The 17561-nt window shown below is 48.4% G+C and overlaps 1 protein-coding gene across 1 annotated transcript in view; it reads left to right on the forward strand.

Moving 5' to 3' along the window:
* HUNK (hormonally up-regulated Neu-associated kinase) overlaps positions 1 to 17561 on the forward strand; it is a 38652-nt gene that overhangs the window by 13605 nt on the left and 7486 nt on the right. The window contains exons 3-8 of the mRNA XM_062511087.1: positions 6085 to 6140; positions 9888 to 10023; positions 10252 to 10379; positions 13613 to 13748; positions 16594 to 16762; positions 17254 to 17337. Coding sequence (XP_062367071.1) covers positions 6085 to 6140; positions 9888 to 10023; positions 10252 to 10379; positions 13613 to 13748; positions 16594 to 16762; positions 17254 to 17337 — 709 coding nt within the window. The remainder of the gene's footprint in view (positions 1 to 6084; positions 6141 to 9887; positions 10024 to 10251; positions 10380 to 13612; positions 13749 to 16593; positions 16763 to 17253; positions 17338 to 17561) is intronic.

Raw genomic sequence — 17561 nt, forward strand, 5'->3', positions numbered from 1 at the left:
AGAGCCAGAGCTGCTGCAATGCATCGCCTCGTTTCTTCAGGACCTTCATCCACAGAATCACAGGAAATGCTGAGTTGGAAGGGATCATCCAGCCCAGCTCCTGGCCCTGCACAAGACACCCCAAAAATCCTACCCTGTGCCTGGGAGCATTTCCCAGCCACTCCTTGAGCTCTCTGTACGAGCAGGATACGTGCATCTCCTGGCACGAGGATGCTGTGGAGTCAGGAGATTACCTGGGGATGCTCTGGGGGCAAACAGGACCAGCTCAGCAGGGGGAAGGCTGATGAATAAAGAGTGGCTACCTTTGCTGGAGCTCCTGAGCAGCAAGTGGGAGAGTGCAGGTGAAGGTGTCCCATGCGGCTGACTGCCTGTCCCTGCACCCTTCTCCTCTTCCGTGCTCTCAGCTGCTGTGGAGACAGGAGGACGGTGGGCTGGCTGGACCTTTGGGGCCAGCAACTCTCCTCTCCTGTTCCTAGGTGTATTTATAGGGCGCTGTGCTAAGAAGGAGGCTCTGCTTTCTAAATTTGGGCCAGCTGGTGTTAAGTCTGGACTCCCACACAGTTCCCATATGATGCTGAGCAAGTTTGTGTAGGCCCCCATCCTCTCAGGTTCTGTGGGCACGCTGCAGGAGCCAGACAAGTGAATGCTTCTGAGGATCTGGGTCTGCATCTCCTTGGCTCCCCTGGGTGTGCAGGAGGCGGGGAGCTGCTCCTGCAGCTGTGCCCAGCTGTGTGCTGAGCTGCCCACCGCTGCCTGGAGCTCCACATGCTCTGGAAGCTGCTTTTTGTGTCTGCGTGTTCCCTGTGATCCATCAGGGACAACTGCTATGTGCACAGTTACACTCGAGCTACATTTCAGGTACCACTGCGAGATAAATACTTGAGCATCCACTAGGCACTCCGTCAGCCTCAGAACTGCTGATCTCTTTAAATTATTAACCCTGCAGTTTGAGGCGGGGGCAAGGAAGAAGTTTACTTGCTGCTTTCAGGGATCAGTTGATACCCAGAATTTAGAGAAATAGGTAGATAAAGGAAATAAATCAAGCTTCTGAGATGGGCAGAGGAAAAGAAGGCAGGAACAGATGGACATGTTTAGCTTTTAACAGCAGGATTGGGTCAGCAGCAGCAATTCCTCTCCCTGTAAAATTTACCTTCTGCACAGGGGCCAAAGCACTTACAGGAGGCTGGCAGGGCTTGGCTTTGGTTCCGTTCTTTTTCAGGGAGGACTCAAACCCACATTGGGTACAAAAATAGCTTGTTCCCTAAGCACAAGCTGGAATCAGCAGGCTGTTGTGGTGAGAAAGAGGCAAAGCTTTGGGGCCCAGGGAGAGCCTGAGTTTCCGTGCACATCCAGAGTTTCTGTGTTCATCCAGAGTTTCTGTGTTCATCCAGAGTTTCTGTGTTCATCCTGAGTTTCCGTGTGCTCCGGAGGCTGTGGGAGGAGGCAGCAGCCCTGAGAGCAGGGCTAAGGACAGTGTGACAGTGCTGGGCTGCCTCTGGCAGCTGAGTTCTGCCTGTCCAGCCCCGTGGCATTGAGTTAATCCCTACCCCACGGGCAGCCTCCTCCATCCTCCCTGTTTCTCACATCACTGTGCAGCACTGAGCTGCTTCCTGGGAGGCTTCCACACGGTGCATGAGCAGGTCTAATTCTGCCTGAACTGATAAAACTGGACAGAATCACAGGCAGCATGTCTGCAAGCATTTTCTCTGGCTTAACCCTTTCGATGCATTGCCCTCTTCCTCAAGAAAAGAGTGGGGAGCAGTGTAGAGATGCAGGAAGAGCCCTGGTGGTGTGATTCTGGTTTTATTCTCTGAGCAAGCGAGGGAGAAAAATTAACAATTACCTCAGGAGTTGTCCTTCAGCATCTCTGACAGTGGCAGCTCTAAAAACAGGCTACTCCATCAGCTACTGAGGGAGGGAAAAAAACAGTGCAGAGGAGTCTGATTCATTCTCTGCCTGGCTGCAGTGGCAGTGCTCTGTTGTTGTTGTTGTTGTTATTTTTAAAGCAGGTAAAAATACCAGCAATTTCATTTCAGTGCGTGGTGATCCGGGGGTGTTTGAGTTTTGCCACGTGTGGGACAGATTGCAGCATCCTCAAGCCAGAAAAGGGGGTGCTGGTTATTGGCTGCTTTATTGCAAACAAACAAACAAACAAACAAAGAATCATAGCTTTGGTCTGCGTTATTCGGGGAATCGTGTGGATGGCTTGCCCTGGGTGAAAAACCCCAGATGGAATTTAGAATAAGTTGCATGAAATTTGCTTGTGTTATTTGATGAGTATTACTCAGAAAGCTGCATGGCCTACAACCCAGACTAGGCATGGCAGAAAAGCACTCAGATAGATCACTCTGTGCTCTGTGGATGAGAGCAGGGACCCAGAATTCACTGGAAATGCTTTTGTTAAGAGGCACTGATGTGTGAACAGCCTAAAATGAAAGAACTTCGAGAAAGCTCATTTTTATTTAGAGGTGTAAAAATACCCCCAAACTCATGTTTGGCTGTATGGATGTATTTTAAAATTCTACATATGTCATCTGCTGAGGTGGATGAAGGCTGCAAGTTGCAGAGTGCAGAAGCTGCTGCATCTTTGGTGAGGGGTGCCCAGGGTTCAGAGCTCCTCAGCTGCTCACCAAAAGAAAAATGCCACTATTCTATATATAATTCCATGTTGTCATTTGGGTTTCTTTCCCTCTATCAGGAGGGCTGCTAAAAATATACTTGCAACCAGCTCAGCTGTGAATCAGGTAGGAATATTTATCTTTTCCTCTGACAGAGGAGAACAGAACCAAATGGCAGGGTCTGGTGAAGCTTTCTCTCGGCAGAGGGTGTTTACACAGGTCCTCCTGCTGTCAGAAAGCAGCATGAGCAGTAAGCCCCCTGGGAGCACCAGGACAGCAGGGAAAATGAAGTGAAAGCCTTGGTGCTTGCCACTCCATCATCCCACAGGAAATTCTCAACAACCCTTTTAAAGTAATTTTAACAAAATTCAGTGCAATTACTGTCAGGCTGTCAGAGGAAAGAATCGAGCAGTGTATTGGTAGCAGAGATGGCTTGCAGTGTTCCCCTTTTTCTGCCCTCATGGCAGCAGATTCCTACCTTCCACTGCCATTTGGTGATTAGAAGCAGGTCAGGAGCCTGGGAGAGATGAAGAGACCCTGGTGTTTGGGGGTGTGTTAGGTGATGCCACGCGATCCAGCTGCTCGGAGTGCCCCAGGATTTCTCATTTGGTACTTGCTGTTTGACACGTTGGCTTTGATAACTTCCAGACTATTAATTTTAAGTGCCAGCAGTCTGGCTGCTGCTGCAATATTTATGACAGATCCTGCTCTACAGAGCAAACTCTGCTTTTGAAGTGCAGAGCTGGCTCGTCTTCCTCCTTTATTTCAGATTTCGGGATTACCTTTGGGCATTCTCTTCTTGGAGTGCTCTGGGGTGAGCAAACTAAACATCATTTTGGTGAAGACACATGGGCCCGATTCCTCTTTTACAGAGGCGGCCCCATGGAATCCATGGACAGAAGAATTGGCCTCAGTCATATTTTGATTTCAAAGCCTTTGAAACGTATATCAATGCACAAATGCGGTGCTGCACCCAGATCTCTGCAGCCTTCCCAGCTCTTGCACAAGGCTTGGAGGTGGCCTTGAGAGCTGAGACTTAAGGAGTGATTTTCTGTGGTGCTGCTCCGATTAAAAATAAGATTGGGGAGAGAGCAGCCAACCACTGCTGCTGTGCAGCTGCTCGCTGGTAAAACCTTCCTTCTCATCCTTCCTCCCCCAGACGAGAAATAAAGTGTGAAATGCAAAACCTCCCTTTTGCAGCCTGCTGCCTACCAGGGCGTGGAATAACCTGCTGTGGGAGCAGCTGATGGGGTCACTTGCTCCGGGGATTCACTTGTGTTCCTCACTGGAGACACTGGCTGCACCTGGGGTTTCCTGAGTGGTCCAGAGAGATGAAATCAGCCCCATCAACAGCAGGACAAACTCCCAAAGAAACTTAGCTCATAAAGATGGTGTGCTTGCACATCCAGGGAATGCCAACTGTGTGCTGCCAGCTCCACAGGCTGAGGAGACAGAAATATCTGCTGGTTCTCCACGCTGTGGGAACGCAGCCTGGCCTTCCCTGTGCGCCTTCACTGTTCCTAGATTTGACTTAGACACTCTCAGCATCAGGGAACTGATCCCTTAGGCAAAGGCAGCACTTCTTGTTCCTTTTGCATTTAATGCCTGAGAGTATTTTTTAAGTCTTTCAGCAATCAGTGCTGAGAATTTGCTTACGGGGGAAAACCCATAAATAATCCTTTAGTCATGGGTTTGTTTGTTTGGTTTTTATTAAGGAGTCATGACAGTAAAGGAACAAGATCAGATTTACTTCAGGGAGGGAAGCTGAAAATGTCCAGAGTCCATGCTTTGTTGCAGCGGAGAAAAAGCAACACCACTGCCCCCAAAAGTGTTTGGAGGCCTGAGTTTCATGCACTGTAGGATAGAGGGTTTGGAACACTGAAGGCCAGTAAGACTCTCAGTGAAGGTTGGTGAAGGGTCTGGAGCACAAGCCTTGGGAGCAGCTCAGACAGGTCTCTTTTTGTAAATGGTAATTGAAGTTTGTGTTGGACAGGGCTGACTCAATAAAGCGTTCAGGATGTTTGTGGATATGGGTCCTAAAGCAGGTGTGCAACTGGGTCGCACCACCACAAAGAGAAATGTGGGAAAGCCTGCTGTCCTGGCTCCTGGTATTGCTCCGGAAAGCAGTGCCTTCCTGTTGTGGTGGACAGAACCCGTGGTGCATATGGACCATTAGATCACTTACCACTCACTGGCAAGTCTGCTGGGAACAGACAGATGGGTAAACAAACAGCTTTAACCAGGTTTGACTGCGCTCTATACTGAGGCAATATTTACATTTCTGTCATTTTCCTCTGATGGCTTTAAAATGCCCCGTGTAATAGTTACCTTTTGTTTCTCTCTCTCTTTTTTTTTTAAATTTATTTTTACCTTGAATCCTTTATAATGTCTTTTCTGGTGTCCATGGTTAACCCCCCGCCTCCCCCCCCCCCCCGTCACTCATTTGTTATTCTGATTGCCTGGATGTGTTTTCTCCTTAACTTACAGCTCACCTCAGAGGGGCAGAATCCCCCCTTCACCTGCCCATGCTGCTTTAATGCAGAGAATCCCTCCTGTCTAGGTCCTTGTGGTCTCACTGGTGAAGTGAGGCTCATCCTGCCTGCAGGTACTCTTCTGCCTCAGGTTGGTTTGAAACACAGCACAGGCATGAAATAAAATGAAGAGGAACATTTTGAAAATGGCTCCGAGTCTTCTTCTTTTGCAGATCCCTCCTTGTGGAAGTACTTGGTTTAGTTGGGTTACTTGTCCTATTTTATTAAGCCTGATATCTTCACCTGTGATGGAGGTGTCTTTCATCACAGCCTTTGCCTTCCAAAGGCAAAATACCATGGATGTCACTGCCTGCCCATAACTAGAGCTGATGGCTTTATTATCCCGATTTTTCCGAAGCGTGCCGGGAGAAGCATCACTGCCCCTCTGAGCTGTGGGTATCCAAGCACACTGATTGTTACAAATATTTCCTGTCTGGACGCTGAAAAATCCATGTGATGAAGACTTAGCCAACTGCTAGAGGTCACGGGCGAGTTGCGTAGAAGCCAAAATGATTTTTTTTCACATTGTACTTAATGCTCAGGCTGCACAGCTTGGGGTTTTGGGGATTGGGGCGGGGGGGGGGGGGCATTTTCTGGATGGCATTGTCTCATACATACTTAGAATGTTTCCAGTTTGTAAGTTTTCTGTAAACTTCCAGGGCTTAAGAAACTTGAAGAGCCTGGCTAATTGCAGGATGTACTGACAAGTGCTTGTAATGTCATTTTGTGCCTGAAGAATAGGTGGGAAGCAGAGTGTGAAAGCGCTGTTAATTTTGGGCAGGATGCATGGGGCTTTCTGCTTTCACTGTGGAACTGTGTGTGCTGCTCTCATTATACCTCTGATTATGTACAAGTCTTGTGCATACACTGATGGGAGCGAGGCAGAGCTGCTTCATTATTTTGGAGACTCACTCAAAATATTTTCTTTCTTTCAGAGACTTGAAGATAGAAAATCTGTTGCTAGATGAAGACAACAATATCAAGCTTATTGGTATGAGACCAGTTTGGCAATTCCAGTAATTAAAATTGTTGGTTTTATAAAGAGAGCTTCTGAGGCTTTGCAACGCTCCATGTGACAACTGCTAATGTTGCTGCAGAGAGGAGCTGAGAGTATAGATAGCAATCAAGCTGTTCCTGACAGCATCTTGTGGAGAAAAATGATCCAAATAATTCAGATTTAACCGGGTGCGGGAATAATCCTGCACCTTAAACCCACATCTTTCATATTTGAACGGGGAGCTTGGTAAAGGATCTAAGAATCGACGCCACAGAAGTGGTTGATTTTATTATCATGATCATTTTTTATTTGCTAGGGGCTGTATTCTGCCCCCGTGAACATATGCCTCCACTGAAGTCAGTGGGAGTCGCACACATTTTTAGCAGCTGGCAAAATGCGGTCCTATATTTATATTTGTTAAATTTGCTTCCAGCACGCAGGACAAAATTGGTTTAGAGGGCTGTTAAAGAATGAAAAAGATCAACGGTAGAGCCTCGGTTGTGTTTAGGAATCAGCTGTGTACAAGGCTGGATTCATTCAAGCTGTGCAGGCATTTTAAATTAATCATTGCTGGGGATAGTCTCTCACTGCTTTGCATAGCTCCCATTAATGTTAATGTGGGCACTGAAAAGAAAATATTCCTTTCATAAAATAAATGCCAAACATCTGTTTATATTTCTTTCCATACCTACACCATTGCCAACAGCAGTGTCTGTGGCTGCAGACTTAGAAACTCAGCTGACTCCCCTCAAAAAGTTTAATGGGCTGAAAAGTGGTGAAAACCACTTGACACTCAAACATCCAGGTGGAATGGACTCCATACACTGTGATGTGTGAAGTGCGTGCATCTCCAAGCAGACCAGGGGAGGCTGATCAATGAAATCTGAAATACCCAGGTTTTGCTTCGGGAGTTCGGTTTTGGGAACGCTACCCCGACTTCCAGCGATTACTCTGTAGGAAGTTAACAGCCAGGAGAACTCTGTGTTACCTCAGCTGAGGGTCAGGAGGATGCTGACAAGTGACCCCGAATCATTCATCAGGGCTGATGGATGCCACCCATTATCCTGATTTAGCAGACAAGCGACACCAGATGGTTTGCAGCACTCTCTACCGACATCTGATGGATGTAAAGAGCTCACATAACTTCCCTCTTGTTGGGTGTTTGACATCCAAGCCAAGACCTTCCCAGGTGATACGCCTACAATTAAAACTCACGTGCCAAAAAAAAAAAAAATAAAAAGTACTCCAGGCCTGTTCCTGCAGTTCTGTTTGCTTCGGCTGTATGGAAAGGTCTCCTCGCCGTGGGTGGTGTGGGAAGAAGAGAGAAAGGAGACACTTTGATCTTCCACAGCCTCCATAAATTGTCCTCAGGTCTGCAGCCTGATGTTTAAGCAAAGCAGATTGCAGGCAGCGTGTATGCTAAAACAAAACAATTAAATCCCACCACCCATCTGGGGGGGTTGTAGCAAAAGAAAGGTTGCAGTATTTTTGTGTAGCCTGCCTTACTAGAAAGGACCAGTTGTGTCACCACATAGTCCTTCCCAGGAAGGCTGTTCAGAAGTGAAGAACATGTTTTGAGTAATTAAAGTGCCGCTTTCCATGACTGGGAGGAGAGACTTGGAGCTGCAAAACCATCTTGCATTACCTGCTGTGGGGTGAGAGCTTGGTCTCCGCTATTTGTACAGCAGTCAACACAGGAGTGGCTAATGAAAATAAAATTGCTGTTCTTGTAATGGCTGTGAAAGGAGGAACAAAAGGTGAAATGCAGATTGAAACTGTGGCGCTGAAGTGGCTGCTTGTTCATGCATTTCAGTGAGACCTGGATGCCTTGAGCCCTCAGCTGCTCAAGGGCACCTTGGATTTGTTTCTCCCTTTGGCTACCTGACAAGGCGCTTTAGAACCCGCTCTCAGATATTCTCCTTGGAAGAATTCCCTTTTGAGAGGACTTACTCTTAGCAGTCTGTTAATCCAGTTGAGGAACGGCAGGGTAGGAGATGTTGGAAGTGACTCCCTCCTTGTTGTCCGCCAGCCCGTGTGGTCCGAAAAAGCCACCCGCAGACCACTCAAAGTCCTTGGCATCCTGCTGGGACATCCAGCTCTGCTGGGCTCTGCTGGTCCAGCTTGTCCAGGAGCTGGTGTTGGACAGCTCTTTCCCTGCTCCAGGGTTAGCCGTGCATCCAGAGCTCGGTGGGGATTCCCTGGAGGCAATGATGCCTCGACAGCCCGAGCAGTGGGAGTGGTGCAGCTCCCCTGGGAAAATATTTACTTGGGGGTACCAAGTGTGGCCTTTGATCAGAATTCTGTAACTTGCTGGGCTTCTCAGAAGGGAGAAACAGGCAGGGGCAGCGAGGTTATCGGTGCTGGTGGCCACACTGTCCTCATCGAGATCAGCAAGCATGCATCCTCAGTAAGAATAACAAAAATCACGCTGTGATCACGATGTGCTGACACGGTGTTAACAGCAGTGTTCCCATTTCCGTGGCTGTGAAACCCCCCGTCCCCAGCATGCATCCGTTTGAGCAAATTCTGCATTTCAACGGGCATGCTGAAATGAGTGAGCTGAAGGAAGTGAATGAAGGGTTGACAATTGAAGCAAATAAGAGAATGAAAAGCTCTCGTAGAGTATGTCTCCATTGATACTGATGAAGGGCTGCTGATTGACACCATCACAGAATGCAGCCCTCGTATCCTGTGATTGCAAAACATCGAGTTTTGCAGTCAAGTGATTTGGAGCTGGTGTGACACAGCAGGGTAAAGACCAGGAACAATACTGTGTGGAGATATCATTTCTGGGAGTTTTTAAAAGTATTTTACAGTTGACAGAACTCATCTCAGGCCATAGCTAATGAACACGTTAATTAAGTTAATGGATCCCACGCAGTATTAGTGAAAGCCCCGGGGATGATTAAGCAGTGTCCGGAGATAATTGTTTTCCATCAGAGGCAAGGAAATCATCTTGCTTCTCCCTCCAGTTGTGATGCTGTTCTGCAGGCAAGCCCCAGTGAAACTCTTTAGCTGTGAAAGATGGTGATTCCTGTCTTGCAGTCCCCTTGATAATTGCATTTTGGTTTTTCTGTAAGCATTTTTCCATCTTTGCCTAGTTTAGTGAGGGAAGGGGGCTCATGTGTCTGCCCTGTCAGGGTACTTCTAATGCCTCGAGGGACTCCCCAGATTTCGGCCAAATTTGATTTTCAGCAGGGTGAAAGCTAAAGGACAGGCCAGCACTGTGAGTCCAGTGCAAATGAGTGTGCAGGTAAGGAAAAAGAGCCACAAATTAATGACTGAGAGAGGACATTGAGGAATTAATCAGATGTTCTTAATAGGGGTGGTTTTCAGAGATTCGCAGAATATTCTGAGTTGGAGAGGACCCACAAAGAATCAAGGAGTCCAGCTCTCAATAAATGGAATTTTTTGTTCCCTGAGCCCATCTCAGCCTGCAGCCACACCTGCACTGGAGCAGACAGGACGGAAATCTTGGGAGGCAGTTTTTTGTTCTAAGGCTCTTCTCATTGTTTCATTGTTTGTGGAAGCCTCTGGTTATTTAGCGCCTCGTAGAAGCAAATTGCATAAAATATTTGCATGTGGATGAGTTTTGTTTTTTGTTTTGTTTTTTTTTTGTTCTCCTTATGGAGTTCATTGCTTAGCTTTTTAGAAAAAAACAAGTTCTTTCTTTTTAACTTGCTCTCTAGCACAGTCTGACTGTGTCTGTCTTTCATAACTGTGTCTCTCTGCCTTTCACAGACTTTGGATTGAGCAACTGTGCAGGAATCCTGGGTTATTCTGATCCCTTCAGCACCCAGTGTGGGAGCCCAGCATATGCAGCCCCTGAACTTCTGGCAAGGAAGAAATACGGGCCCAAAATAGACGTTTGGTCCATGTGAGTTACTTCTGGAGTTATGTAATTGTTATTGCAAAGGGCAGGGGCATCCCCAGCTGGATCAGGTGGCTCAGAGCCCTGCTCAGCCTGGCCTGGAATGCTCTCACTGACAGGGGCATCAGCCCTGTAGTAACTGTCAGACGTTAAAGATGAAGTACAGTCTCCAAATCCTCAATTTTTCCTTGTTCCTGATCACTTGGGTTTCTCTCTCTGCATGTCTTCTTTCAGTGGGGTGAACATGTATGCCATGCTGACCGGGACATTGCCCTTTACTGTGGAGCCCTTCAGCTTGAGAGCCTTATACCAAAAAATGGTGGACAAAGAAATGAACCCCTTCCCCACCCAGCTCTCCTCAGGTAATCCAGGGGGAATGTTGGGATCCGGCGGGTCAGAGCTCTTGCATGGAATTGCGGATCGTGAGCCGTGCTGCTGATGTGTTGTGCTGACTGGGAGAAGTTCCTTTTTTTCACCTTGGCCTCTGAAGGGCATGCAGGAGTTGATGTAGCAGAATTCCTGTTGCTTTGGCTTCTGGAGAAGCACCAGGCTGTGCTGAATGTGAGGGAAGGAACAAATCCGTGGAATTCTGTGGAGTTGCTTCGGTAGAGCAGTTGGTCAGTTTTGCGCATCCAGAGGGGTGAGGATGGTTGAACAGATTATTTTGGAATAACAGATCCCTGGGCATTATCACGACTGGAGTTGAGTGATAAAACTGACTCAAATGGCCTCCCATTTATTACGGAATAACGCGTGCCCAGAAAGTTATTTTGGGACAGTTACCCGGGATAACCTTTGTGTGTTCACAAAATGCAAAACAGTTGATGTATTAGTATTAGAAATATTAATTCCTGCTTCAGAGCCGTGTCACTAGGCAACAGAGTCACTTTTCAGCTTGCAGCAAGGCCACCGTCGGCATTTGGAGCAAGCTCCGCTTGGTAGCTGGCTTTTTATTTCTTTCTGGCAGATTTGTTGTCCGTGGAGAGCTTCTGTCTCCTTCCCTGCCAGCCCGTTTGCAAAGGGCTTTAGATAAAATTAAAAGATGGTTAAATACGAAAAAGGGGATGGAAACCCTTGGGAGCCGAGTGACAAGGTGAACGCTCCGAGTGCAGATGCAGGGTTCCACCTTCTGCCCTGTAGAAGGCCAGGGCCTGAGTAGCAGAAAAGACAGCACAGCTTTTGGCAGCCTTTGTTTTGCTGCTTCGTCCATCCTGCCATCTAACCGTGGAGATCAGATTTTCTCTCTGCAGCAGCTGCAGCTCACTTGACACTCCGCTCCCCAGGGAGGAGCAGGATTTTGTTTATGCTGTGAGAGCTCCAGCAGGCTGGGCTTGCAGAGATGATGGCAAATTAATGGGCTAGATTTAAACACGTTAACCTTTGCCCACGGTGGACAAAGGTACCCACCAGTCCCTGCCCCCCGTGAGCTCAGTGATGTGGCACAGTGTGATTTAGGGGGACATTTATTCCTGGCTTTGGGTCACCGGGCAGAAACTCTGCTCTGGGAATCGCGGTGCTCGTTAACTTCTTGGGCTGATGGACCTTTTAATTGTAGTCAGGTCACAATTTCCAAAAATTCATCTACAAAGGGGACAATTTTTACAGGAGGCCGTTCTGCATGTCCAGTATGTTGCCTTTCAATGTTTAATTTCCCGGTTACTGAACACACAGCCCTTAACGCAGGTCACCAGTCTTACCGCTGAGCAGGAAAACACTTCATTCGTGTGACCTAAAACGCAGGGTCACCGTGAGCACCTGAAACGACCTGGGCAGCAAAACAGGGAAGGTTTGGAGTTGGTGTTTGGTTTTCCCACTTAGGGACCTGTTTCTCGTTAAGCCTCCTGAACAGCGGCTATCTGGTTATTGATTTTGGGGGAGCAGAGGTCAGATGCTCAGGAAGTTGGTGTTCACCTTGCATTTATTCCTTTTCCTTCTTGTTTGCTCCCCGGGGAAATCATTTTGCTGTCCCAGAGCTGTGTGGCTTAGCTGGAAAATCTCCTCGTGCCATCCCAGCTCAAACTGGCCGAGGCGCTGTTCCTCTTCTCTGGGAGCTTCCGGGGGGAATCTTCACCCCAGAACTGATTTCTCCCAGCCTGAATCTGGTGATCTGTGGCACTTCACAAGCTTTGTTTAATTAATTTGCCTTTTGGAAAGGGTGGGGTTGGAGAAGCAGGATTTTTAAGGAGAGGTTGGGTGATTCGGAGATCACGGTGGGTTTGGGGGAAGAGGGATTTCTCTGGCTCTGAGCCAATGGGATGTGGGAGGTTTCCAACACAGACACGGGGGAAGCATTGGAGCGAGAGGGGATTAAATGGGAGAACAAGGGTTTGCTGTTTGCTCTAGTGGGGGTGGAGAAAGAGCACTCCAGGCACACAGAGAGCAGCTTCCAGCAAGTTTGGGAACTCGCATGTAGGCTCCTCCCGCTGCTCCCTGCAACATGGATGCTGCAGGATGACAACAGCAAAAAATACCGGCGAGCATGCAAGCAAAGCATCTCACATAAATCACTGTTTTGTGAGGAGGGAGATTGGAAAAATGCCTGGCTGAACTGGTAAAGACAGAGCAGTCAGTCTCTCTTGCACATCTAAGCTTCTTGGCACAGAGAGAGCCCCCTCTCCAGCTGAAGCCTGATTTTTTGCAGGATATCGTGCATTGAGGTTGCTCAGGTTGTTGGCAGTTGGCACCTGTTGGGTCTAACCCTGATTTGTTTAGGGAGAAACCCTCCCTTCCTCATCCTCCACCCTCCCCTGGTGCACCAGCCCACCCTGTGCCATCCCACTGAGGTGCCACCAACAGGTGCTCTAGTCTCCTCAAATTGCAGGTAGGAGCAGTGGAATCCAGCCCTGATAATTGGAGGAGTAATGACCAGACCTAATTGAACCCTTGATAATTTGAGGAATAATGAACCACACCTAGAACCAGCTCAGGGGGGCATTTCTTGTGAGATTTCAGGCAGATGACTTGGTTTCATTGCTCCTGATCATGTAAGAAGCACATGGCTTAAAAATGGAGCGTTTTTCCAAGAAACTCAGGAGTGGCTGAAAGTCATTGAAAGTGCAAGGTTCGGGAGAACAAAGCAGAGCCTGTTAATTTTGCTGTACTCTTTTAATTTGGCTAAAACCTTCTGCAGCTGATTGTGGGTTGGGTGGAAGCCAGAGAATTTTTCCTTATCGTGTCAAAAGGAGCCCAGTTTGCCGTGTCTTCCTTCCCATGTCTGCATCCCTTCCCTGCCCCCCACTCACCCCCGGTCCATCTCCTTCTACTCTGACCATAGTGATTTGTCTCTGACCTGGCTCCAGCCTCTTGCCCTCATGTGTGAATGAAGTAAATCTGCTCCAAAACTTCAAATGAGCTCTGAGCTCCCCACTCCTTCATAACTCTATAAATCATTGTGGCTGTAAATCACTGTTTGTTTTAGTTACTAGTCCCTTATCAGTTCTTCCATTTTCTCAAGGGCATCGCAGCGGGCAGCAAGGAAAATGTTGCCTTTTTTTTAGCGTGCTCTTGCTCAGGCCACACACCTGCAGTAACTCACCTCCCAAAGTGCAAGTCCTAAAGCAGGTGACAGAGCTGTCGTTTGGGGTTTTCTCCGCAGCTGCCATCAACTTCCTCCGCTCTCTGCTGGAGCCGGACCCTGCCAAGAGACCAAACATCCAGCAGGCCCTGGCAAACCGCTGGCTCAACGAGAACTACCCTGGAAGAGCACCCCCCAATGTCACCTACCCAAACAGGTACAGCAGGGGACGACAGCCTGGGCAAAACCTGCCAGCGTGTCCGGGCATTACGCCCTTGCGTAACTGGTGTCCCAGTTCCATTCACGCGGCAGATCCCAGGAACTGCTTCTGTGAACCCGTGATAAAGACTACTGAGAGTGGCCCTGAGTTGCTTGAGGCGGCCAAGGGCAGTGCCTTCACTCAGAAGCTGCAGTTGCAGTGCAGTATTGGCAGGGTGGGCTGGGGCGCAGATCTTCTGGTCAATGCGCTGCGGGAAGTGGGAGTGGGGAAGGTGTGCCAGGCAGTTCTGATCTCCTCCTCGCTGGTCAGTCAGAGCCAAGCTGCTCCTGCAGGAGAGCCTCTGCCTGTCTTGTGAGCAGGTGTGGGGAATATGCAAACCGTGGTGAGAAGGGTCAGAGCTTAATGGTCTTGCTTTGTGGGTTGTTGCACCCTGCACCCCGCTGATTACGTGACTAAAAGCAGGCAGAGAACGAATCTCACGGTCAGTCAGACATCCAGCCAGGGAAAAAGAAAGAAGGGAAGACACTTGTGGTCCGGTTTGGTTAGAAATAACCTTGCTTGCCTTTGACCAGTGTGCAGTTGCAGTCAGCGGAGAGAAGCAAGGGCACTTTTTACGTAAGGATTCATCAGACTTCCCTCTGATTCTGCCTTAGGGTGACTTTGTGCCCTGGAGATACCGAGTTCCTCTCCAGTGTCTGTAAATGAAGCCTCAGGCAACTCACTTGGAATTGCATGTCTGGATTTGATCAGATTAAAGCTCCTTGCTGTATCAAAGCCCTCCATTTCTGTCTCATACACCCCCCAGGACCTGCAGGATTCGCTGGCTCACAGGCCAAGCAGCACCGAGGCACAGACAGCAGCTTAAAGCCTAATTCTGCTGCTTAAAACTCCACGGTGCTGCAGAATTTCTGTCCTAACTTGGCTAAGAGGAGAGTCCCTGAATGAAGATCATAACTCCCCCTCCTTCAGCTGCCAGGAACCCTGTGCCATTCCTTGACCTGAAGATGGATGGATGGATGGATGGATGGATGGATGGATGGATGGATGGATGGATGGATGGAAAGCAGTTTAGATGCCTGGGGATATCACTGGAGCCATCCCCTGAAATGAGGAGGGCATTATATCCCCAGGATATAAAAGTGGCCCCTGTGATGAATTGTTTCCCAAGGGATAAGAACAGGCAGAGCCATTCTCTCAGTATCACTCCTCCAAATTTAGGGGCTATGTGAGGCTGTAAAGGATAAAACCCTTTAAAGAGATTATTTAATTATTTTAAAAACAGTGTGACTTTTGTTTCATTAGTTGACTTCCCAGGCTTGACCTATCTAGACTTTGTCATACTGGAGCTTTACAGGGAGAATAATCTGCAAAGTTTTAAATATTTAAAGACGTGGCCTGGCTCCTTTTGAGCTTGTCTCAGAAAGTGCCACTTGAGCCAGCTTCCATGGAACTTCTCCAATTTTTCCTCAGTGTGCAGACACAGATAAGGCGTGGTGAAATAGTGTGTGAAAAAGCCACTGCTGAATTTGCAAAGAATAATTTCCTCTCTTAATATGCACAGAAGGAGTTGTGTTATGTTCTTGCAGCGTCCTTCCACTGCTCTGGGGGGTAACACCCATTGTTCACAAGACAGGAGCATGGTAGGAAGGGAAGAGCATGGAGATAAGGTGAGAGAACAGCAGAAGCTGCATTTTCAGGAGAATGTTTTCCCAGGCTTTTTATAGGCTTGCTTTTGTTAAAGAGATTCCCCGAAGGCAAGCAAAAATTTCCCATTTTGCTGAGCACTTCGAGTCAAAATTGCTTGAATTTCTTTTGCTGCCCAGATGTCTCAACATGCAGTGGCCAAGACAAGTTTTGCTTTTGTACTTGTGGAAATAAAGACCCAACCCCAAGCATTCCTTAGGGGCAGAAGGAGTGCTCATAAGAACAGGGAACAAAGGGAAGGAGTTATTTGAGATTTCCCAGACTGTGTTCGACATCTTGTCTGACTCCTGTGTGTCAGAGCCGGGGCAGGAGTGGGAAAGGTGGGGAGGGATCCCTTGGAAGGGGAATCTTACAAAATAAGCTCCCTCTGATATTAGGCTTGGTTTTAGAAGTGAGGAATATCCTCCAGAAACAAACTGGAACCCAGCATTTCTCTGGAGATGGATGGGTATCTCTGGGAAGCTGGCCAGCCCATTTAGAGGTCTAAATAGGAGCAGAGTTCTTTGGAAAAATCTGGTTTTAACTCAGACTGAGCCAACGCTTTGGCGTTTCCACAAGACCCCTGCACTGCTTTTCCCTCGGCCTTGGCTGAGGCTGTTGCAGGCTTTATAGAAGAGAGAGACACAAGCATGGCTTGTACTTGTGACAGGGGCAGGGGGAACAGCAGCGCTGCCATTCTGAGCTGCAGGAACAATCCTGTGCATCCCCTTTCTCCAGCTGGAAATTCCCTGCTAATTAGTGCATGGATACCGTCCAGCAGGTGGGGGGGGACGGGGGGGGGGAATGAAGCTCAGAGCAGTGCTGTTGGATTACAGGAAAAGGGGCTTTTCAGAAAGCCAGATCTGGGCTGGATTTTGCCTCTTTTTCCTTGAAAACCAGCTCATCTTGATGGTTTTCAGTGGTCAGGTACAGGGTAACAAATCACAGGTCAGGGATAGACACAGGGGGCAGAGTCCTGTCCATTCAGCTCCCTGCAGCTCCTGCATTCCCAGATACCTGTCCTTTCCCTTTCCCTTCCTTCTGCTCATGGCAGAAGGGAACCAATCATCCCCAAGCTGCCGAGCCCTTGGGGACTCCTCTTGGTGTTCCGTCACGGAGAGGACACCCCAAACGTCCTGCTGTGCCTCTCCCTGTGCAGGATTCACCTGGAGGACCTGAGCCAGAGCGTGCTGCTGCACATGACTGAGAAGCTGGGCTACAAGAACAGCGATGTCATCAACACCGTGCTGTCCAACAGGGCCAGCCACACCCTGGCCATCTACTTCCTGCTCAACAAGAAGCTGGAGCGCTACCTGGCCAGCCTCAGGGTGAGCACTGATGGGCCACGAGGGCACCGAAAGGCACTGCATCTCACAGAATTGCAGAATGTCCCCAGGGCCATCCCCTGTGAAGTGCTGCATCCCTCTGCTGCGATGGTTCTGTTGCTTGGAGTGCGCCAACAGCACGGTTTATTGAGTCAGGACACCAAGAAGCAGCCTAAGAGCTCTTAGAGTTATTTAAGTGAAAACTCAGCTGAAAAGTTTTACCAGGTGGAATCTCCCTGGACCCCTGAGCACAGCTTGGGCCTTCCAGTTTGGCAACAGTTTCTTAGTTTTTTCCCTTCCCTCGGTCCTTTTCACATGAGTGAATGATGCCGCCAGTGGTGTTTGAAGTGTAATGGGCCCAGTCCATCATCTCTGCAAGGTGGTGCTCCCCTGCTGAATGCCAAGAGGGGGTACAGGCTATTCAGTAGTAATTAAGCGTTTGTTTTCTCTAATTATCCTATATATTTTGCTCTTCTGTGCTTTTCTCTCCACAGAAGGCGGAAGGCCAGGACAGTGTTTGCCACAAGAACCAGCTATACCAGATAGAAAAATACAAGGCAAATAAAGACTCCTACGAGGTAAAGCTCACCAAAGCTGGTTGAAGTGCTTTGAAAGCAGGTTGAATGTGAGCATCCCTGGTGATTGTGATTACGGTGATGGGTTTGTGGAGAAAAGAGAGGCATGTGGTCTTGCCCGTGCAGGACAAATAACTCCCGCTATTTCTTTTTGAAGAAACAAATAGTAACCCCCTGGAGAGGAAACAGAAAAGTGACTTTCAGGGGTTTTTAAAGAAATGAAATGC

This window comes from Cinclus cinclus, chromosome 2 (assembly GCF_963662255.1).
Source record: "Cinclus cinclus chromosome 2, bCinCin1.1, whole genome shotgun sequence".
Taxonomy (NCBI): domain Eukaryota; kingdom Metazoa; phylum Chordata; class Aves; order Passeriformes; family Cinclidae; genus Cinclus; species Cinclus cinclus.